General features: G+C 45.2%; 1 protein-coding gene across 1 annotated transcript in view; it reads left to right on the top strand.

Annotated features, from left to right (window-relative positions):
- Nucleotides 1–2,203: 2,203 nt before the first annotated feature.
- The window catches only part of LOC116401259 (protein PTHB1-like), a 61,458-nt gene continuing 55,939 nt past the window's right edge, over nt 2,204–7,722 (top strand). Inside the window, exons 1-3 of the mRNA XM_031879578.1 lie at nt 2,204–2,250; nt 2,788–2,932; nt 3,825–4,008. Coding sequence (XP_031735438.1) covers nt 2,204–2,250; nt 2,788–2,932; nt 3,825–4,008 — 376 coding nt within the window. The remainder of the gene's footprint in view (nt 2,251–2,787; nt 2,933–3,824; nt 4,009–7,722) is intronic.

The following is a 7,722-nucleotide window of genomic DNA, read 5'->3' as shown; positions in this document are numbered from 1 at the left end:
CACACACACACACACACACACGCATGCACACGCGCACGCGCGTACAGCTTTAATCCATTCACGCTGCCTCACATCCCATCATTAATAAGACATCCAAGTGAAGGGTGGACTCGCGGTATGAAAACAGTGAGAGAATACAGTTATTTTTGCGTTGTTGTTTCAGTATTATGAGGCTGAATTGAATCATTCACTCGTGCAGGAGTCGGCCTGTCGATCCATTGGGTGTCGCTTTAAAAAGCTTAAAACCGCTGACATGTTTAATACGGTCCGTTTCCTAACGGTCACGGTGTGATGAAAAGGTTTCTCGACTGGTGGCCATCCGTTAAGCAGCTCGTTAGTCTGCTCGTTGTTGTCTCGTAGAAGCTCAGCGTGTACGCTGCTGCACGGACGGGTTCAAAGCTATACATCTAGTAAAGAAATCTAATTTAGAGCGCTTCATTTGCTGTTTTATGCACAATGTTATGAGGGATTAGTGTCACTTTTAGAGTCGCATACGGTAATTCGATTTATCCGGGTATAAAGTTATGTTCGGGCAATGTGATGTGACAATTTATTCTTCTATTAATAAAGAGAAAATAAAGAAAGGGAGGGAAGTAACAGTCTTTATATGCAGCGCTTGCATTTTTATTAAATTTCCCCCCCTGCATCCTGTTCCATGCTGCATATGAATTCTGTGTGCTTGCTTTTATTGTTCCTGGTGTAATCTGTAGAGCACTTTGGGTTGCCTCTGGGTATTAGATGTGCTGTGTATAAATACAATACCGTGCCTGATTTTAAACAGGTTGTGAGTCAGTGTGTTCTCACTGAATGCATGAAAAAGACAAGAAAAGCAAAACTCTATTCATCCCGAGGGGGAAATTGCTTTGCAGCAGTTGCAATACAAAGTTGGACGGGTGCGAATAAAATGAAAAACAAAGGATACTTAAACCAGACTAAGGTCTACGTTCACTCTACTCGCTCTGTGAGACGTCAGCATGCTAACATGCTCATAATGACGACGCTAACATGCAGATGTGTATCAGCACTAAACAACAACAAATAAAGCTCTAAACTCACAAAGAGCAGCTGAAGCATTTCAACACGGCAGTTTGATTGACATATAGCACAGTATGTACAGTATGTATAGTGTGTACAGTGTGTGTATATGTGGTGTTTATGATCCAATTACACGTCACTATGTACACGAGGGTGGAACGTGAACATCTTTAGATTCCTCTTCACACTAAAGTCTTCAGTAAACACTGATCTGTGGAGTCAGTTCGTCTATTTGTTTGTCTTAAGTGTGTCGAATATTAAAGAAAACATAGAAATCATAAAGCAGGAATTGGTGTCTCCTGCTGTAAAGATGGCGGGTATGATTGGCAAGCGGTGCCAGTGATGTGGCAGCCATATTGCATTGTGGTTCTTACGGTTTCAGGTGGATTTCAGACCTGCCATCTGTGATTACCAGCAGGTCAATATGTAACACTGAGTGAGGACACTGAGAGGATGAATCAGCAGCTGTGTAGTGTTCTGGGTTTGCGGTCTGGAGTCCGGGCCGGGTCGGGTTTGGAGCTCCGCGTTCATCCAGGTGTTAGAAGAGAAGGATGTATAGATTCCCGCCAAGCCGCTTCTCACTGCCAGCTTCTTACTGGAAAACTCCCGATGCCGAAGATGCCAAAATCAACTGACCGCAGATCAGTCCGACCACTTTATCCTCAGCCGGTCGCCAACAGCTCGCTGATTAAAACTGATGGACCGCAGATCCGGAGAACAGCGGGTCGGCAGCTTGTTGACTGACCCGACAGAAGCTGTAAGAGGAGGACATGAGAGGCTAGCCGAGGGTTTAGTTCATAATGAACATGCTCTGCAGTGCTCCACTTTATTTAAATGTGAATAAGGGATTTCTGGCCTTAAAGAAGGAGAATAGCTGGTGTCGTTGTGGTCTCGGGCTATGGTGAGAGACACGGTGTGTAACCAGAGATTCACTAGCTAGAGTTTATAGGCCGTGTCCACGTAGCGTCTTCTGTTGTTCTGTTTTAAGCACCAGCATCTTCCTCCAGTTGTTCCCTCCTGAGCAGAAAGCTAATGCGGCTACAAAGTGCTGCACCGATGTCGTCACTGTGGTCAGCACCTTGTGGACACTCGGCCTCAGGCTGGCTGAGGAATATCTGAAGGGAACACTTGAGTGAGAAATGTTCCCCGAACAAAGTGCCCTTGAGCAATGCTCGCTGAGAGCTCTCCTGTTGAGAAACACGACTATGCTCACCGGTGAAAAGATGCTCAGACTGGTTCAGAGGTGTCAGCGACTATTCAAAGGGTGACATTTCAAACCATATTTCACCAGGATTTGCAAAAGTGAAATTGTTCATCCTCTATGTTGTGCTAATATTAGCATGTTGTCATTTGGGAGCCTAACTAAGACACAATAAAATATAGTAAATTGTCAAAGCCACCAGTTTCAGATGGATATCTGTAAATCAAACTAATATTAAAAAGAAACCTCATCATCAGGAGGGTTTGATTTATCTTTGAGCATCACAGCATCAAACACAAGACGGCCTTAGTTAGCCTCTACAATGACGATATGCTATTATTAGCACAACGTAGCAGTAGTAGCAGTATTTTGCACACTTGCTGAAGTTTAATGGACGGTGAAGAAAGTTCTAACGTCGATAAAGGTGCTTCACTCTGAAGGATTCCTGCATATAGAGTTGATGCTGCTGCATGTGATGAAATAGCTCGCTGGGTTTTGTTTAGGCGACCGTGAACAGCAGATTGAAAGTGTTCGTGTTCAGTGTTCAGCAGCTGCCTCTCTCTCTCCCTCTCTGTCTCTCTCTCTCTCTGTCTCCCCCCCCCCCCCAGGTATGAGACTCTGGCCGTGGCCACAGAGGCGGAGAGTCGACAGGATCCGGACCTGCCCCCCAAGACCGGAGGAGGCAAGAGGCTGACGGTGAGTCTTTTCAACCGTCACATCTAAACAAAAGAGGAACCCGTATTCTTCCTCTTTCACCTGATTAGGTTCCCGTTAACCGTTGAGATTCTTGGGTTGAGTACGTTGAGGGTCTTACAAAACATTAATGTGCATAACGTGCATAACATAACAGTGTTGTTGGTTGTTGTGGGTACGGTACAGGTAATGTATACAGTTCAATGACATGTTCCTCTGCGTCTACGACAGTCAAGTCTCAAGTACGTGCTGAGCACATACTGTAACAGAAATAAGATGATAAAACAGTGAAATTACTAAGAACCGCAGTTAGATTTAAGAGATTAAAAACTGCTGTAATAGTGTATAAAATATAAGCAGCGACGTTGATGAAGAATGTACAAGAAGCCTGCGAGTGAATGGAACCAGCACACGAGCGTAACACATACACATCTTTATGATTAGCCTGACGTTCTAATGCTGCCTCAGCACAGCCGTTCAGTCGGATATATTCTCTTCTCCCATAAAACTTAGAATTTTCCCACAGCAGCACAAAAGCACGGATGCCAACACACACAGATCACGTCTTCATTCACTGAGCTTCAGCGCTCTGGTCCACGGTCCTGCCTTCATAAAGTGGAAATCCCCAACAAAAAGAGACGACTGAATGAATGTGAAGGGTGTCCAGACGGTACACGTGTCACTCATTGTGTCCATCACGCTCGTTATTTTAAAATTGAAGAAATTAGGGTAATGTGCTGTAACTGTGTGTGTGTGTGTGTGTGTGTGTGTGTGTGTGTGTGTGTGCGGGCGCACATGCGCAGTGTTGGGGGGGGAGGGAGGAGGGAGGTAGCGCCTTCTGACTTTTATTGTTATTCCACTTTTTGTGTGTGTGTGTGTGTCCGTCCTCCTGCAGCCTGACTGGACGTTTGTCCTGGGAGAAACGGCCCTGGACCTCTGTGTGCCCTCCTACTCCCACGCCTCCTCCTCCATCTTCGTTCTGGGCGAGAGGAACCTCTACTGTCTCCGAGACAACAGCCACATCCGCTTCATGAAGAAGCTGGAGTTCAACCCCAGCTGCTTCCTGCCCTACGCCTCAGGTAAACCGGGGCGCTGAACCTTTTACATCACTGCTGCAAGATGAACCTAATCTTTAAAGGGATGTCTTTACCTTTACAGTCCTCGAGTTCTTCTTGTCCAACAAGACGAGACGTTTCAGTCCAATTCAGACTAAAATCTTAGAGACAGTGATCAGTTTGGAGATAGACTGCAGACTTTGGGGAACCAGAGGTTGTTGCAGGTTGCATCGGTGCACGATGAACACGTGTATATGTATATAGATTGAGAGGTATGATATATAATATATTGCATATAATGCCGTGCATAGATATATTTGGACGGATTAAATGCTTTAGGCTGAAATAAGCTCCAGCAACCACAGAGTTATTCAAACATCAAAATAAAAAGCAGGTTTCTCTTTAACATTTTAAAGATACACAATACTTCAGGATACGGTGGAGATACTTACTATAGATCACTCAAGGTCACCTTCAAACTGTAGCAAATATAAAACACAGCAGGAAACTTTGGTGACTTTCATGAACAAAACAGTTTCATACAATAGCAATGATTGTTGTCTCTCTGTGTGTGTGTGTGTGTGTGTGTGTGTGGTGAAACACACAGCTACAGACCTGTAAAGCGTTCCAGACTTGAACACTCCTCCCTGTCTTCACCTCTGACAGGAGAAGAGATGGATTATGTATAATGTGATGACTGAGCAGCTGTCTAGCAACTCAGTCTTCTCCCGATGGAAAGACATCACATCTGGCTACTTCCTACTACACACACACACAATGATTAGTTATCAGGAATGCAGTTGTATTGAATGGGTGTGTGTGTGTGCGTGAGACACTGAGATGCGTTCTGGACAACAATGGCAGCTAGAACTGGAGAGTATTTCTTCATTGAAAGAGGAGTAAAGAACTGAAGTGTCCGCTCCTCTCCCGACCGGTGTCGGCAAGCGTTTGATTGACAGATGGTTCATCCAATCACCTGCCAGGCATTGTTTTTTTGCCTGCTCTTTTCCAAACTTTCCGGTCTTTTCCGAAAGACTCTCATCTGGTTCAGTGTGACAAACCGTCGGTCATGTCGGGCTGTTATCCCGGCTGCTCTGGTTGATGTTCTGGTTTTCTGCAAAAACCCAAACTAATTGTGAAAAACTCTCCTTGAGGAACATAAAAGTGAACTATTCCCAATTCGTTCCACTCGGGACATGTCCTGCCTGTGTTTGTTTCTCTCTGCCCGACGTGTTCCTGGTCAACCCTTGTGATTGGTTAAGGGTGCGTGTGACTGCAACACAAGTCTTATCCAAAAGCATCATCGCTCTCTTTATGTCCCCTGGCATCCAGGGGCCACGGCTCTAAAGCTGTTTACTTTGTGATACGGAGGAAAGTGGTTTCACTTCTCTGAAGCCTGATTCTTATCACCACGAGCCAAACTAATCAGCCAGTCTATGGTTGGACCTCCAGAATGAAGCTTGAATACAAGTAGAACACAAGTTCTGTGTAGAACCCCTTTGAGCACGGAGCAATAAACAACCTTTTTATGAGCGTTCTTTACAGCAACAACAGTCTGCTTCAGTTTACGCAACACTGTACCATTGAACCCATTCTTTAGTTTCACACTTGATATGAAATAGAGCTGACAGATGGAGAGAAGGAAAGCAGAAGAAATGGAGAGGAGGAAGGATCCAGAAGGGGTTGGATGGATGGAGAGCTGATGTTTCAAAGTGCCACTTCACTATCTGTTCCAGACGTTATTTAGATTGTTTCAATCACTCTTGGAAATTGGCTATAAATTCAATACATGATGTGCCAGAGCAACAAAAGCAGAATTTTTTATTTTTTTTATTGGGACGAGATTTCCCATTCCTGTCAACAATAGAAAAACCACATAAAGATTCCCACATGTCTGGAAGACTGCAACTCCCGGGATCGGACTGCTGCAGCGCTGCTCCGCGTCCGTGTTTGATCTGCAGTTTTATTGTTGGAAAGGCCGACATTTAGTGAACCTGTGACTGTCGGAGCTGCAAACCCCCGGCCGCTCAGTGAAGAGCATCTTTTATGGCCATGTGCTGGATCTCCACAGAGCCCTTACAGACGCAGAGAGCAGCATGAGGAGGAGAGACGACCGTGATCTCTTGAGTGTTTCCTCATGCTTTCCTTCTGGCCTTCAGCCTCACAGCTGCCTCTGCTGGACCGCTGCCCTCACTCTCCTCTGTCCTCCTCCTCGTCAGTCTATTTCCTTCTCTCCCTCGCAAACAACTTCATCAGCTCGACCGCTCACCAGAAACACTCTCAGCTCCAGCATTCACTCCACTGTGAGATGCTGAATCTTCAGCTTATTTCTCCAAACTCGACAGATATGTGAACCATGTGGCCTTCACGGTCATCAGAAGTCAACCCAACTGAACACCTGTTGGATTTTAGAGTGACGTGTTAAACACTGCTCTCAGCCACCGTCTACGAAACACCAAATGAGGGAATATCTTTATGAAGAATGGTGTTTCTCCTTCAAGTAGGGGGCATGAAGTATGCACAGGTGCCATTGCCCCCCCCCCCCCACAATTTTGCGTCGCATCTGGCTTTACCCAGGCGGCAACCTCCAGTTCTGCCGAGTGAAGCTGCATTCTCTCTGCTGTCCACCAGGGGGCGACTCCTCTGGTTGTGTAGAAGTCTATGAGAAAATGACTCTACTTCTCTCTTGATTTATTACCTCAGTAAACATTGTAAACATGAGTTTATGGTCTCAATCTCTAGTTTCAAGTCTTCTTCAATACAGCATGATGTTCATTTAGTACATTATGGTCCATTTAGAGTCACACAGACCATAAAGCAGGGGATGCTTTAGGGCGGGGCTACACGGTGATTGACAGGTCTCTGTAACCAGATATGGTTTCCTCCGTTCAAACAACAAGATGGTGACGACCGTAAGTCAAGAACTCAAGGCTTCAAAATATCCGTCCACAAACTAACGGGTGACGTCACGATGACTACGTCCACTTCTTATATACAGTCTGTGGTTTGATCCCATCTGAAGGTGGTTTCTAGTTGTTTTTTTAATGATAAAACGTAGAGGGAGAGGAGAGATGGAAGAGATCGACGAGGACAAAGATGGGAGGAGTTAATGGGAGGAGTAGAACTACGGGTAGAAGGTTGGAAAATAATGAAAGTTTATTAAGGAGATGGGCAGAAAAAAGCAGGTGTGAATAGAGAGGAACATAAAAACAAGAGAGGAAGAACAGAAGGGTGAGGTAGAGCAGAATGTGGAGGTAAGAGCTGCAGACTGAAGAGGAACCGAGGAACCGAGGAAAGGACATTCAGAGAGGAGCTGATGCTCGGCTCCGACATGACGACACAGAACGCAGATCGGACCTTTCTAATTAGGTCCTGATTATAATGCGCATGCTGTGATAGAAGGTGTGCGCTCGCTTTCATGTGGCACCGACACACACTCTGTCATTTTGACCCCTGCACAGTACCGCCCTGCTGACCGCCGCATACTATATTATAACCTGTGTGTGTGTGTGTGTGTGTGTGTGTGTGTGTGTGTGTGTGTGTGTGTGTGTGTGTGTGTGTGTGTGTGTGAGGCGTGTTTGTTTTGTGTGTGGCCGTCACCTCAGATCTCTCTAGGTGGTACAGTAGCTGCTGGACTGGCCGTGTGTGTGAAACATAAGAAGTATTTATATTTTAATGTAGAAAGTGTATATGTAACTTCAGATATATATATATATATATATATATATATATATATAT

This window comes from Anarrhichthys ocellatus, unplaced genomic scaffold (genome assembly GCF_004355925.1).
Source record: "Anarrhichthys ocellatus isolate YVR2014 unplaced genomic scaffold, GSC_Weel_1.0 scaffold299, whole genome shotgun sequence".
Lineage (NCBI taxonomy): Eukaryota > Metazoa > Chordata > Actinopteri > Perciformes > Anarhichadidae > Anarrhichthys > Anarrhichthys ocellatus.
The sequence above is the reverse complement of the archived record's forward strand: the minus strand, read 5'-3'. Positions and strand labels throughout refer to the sequence as shown.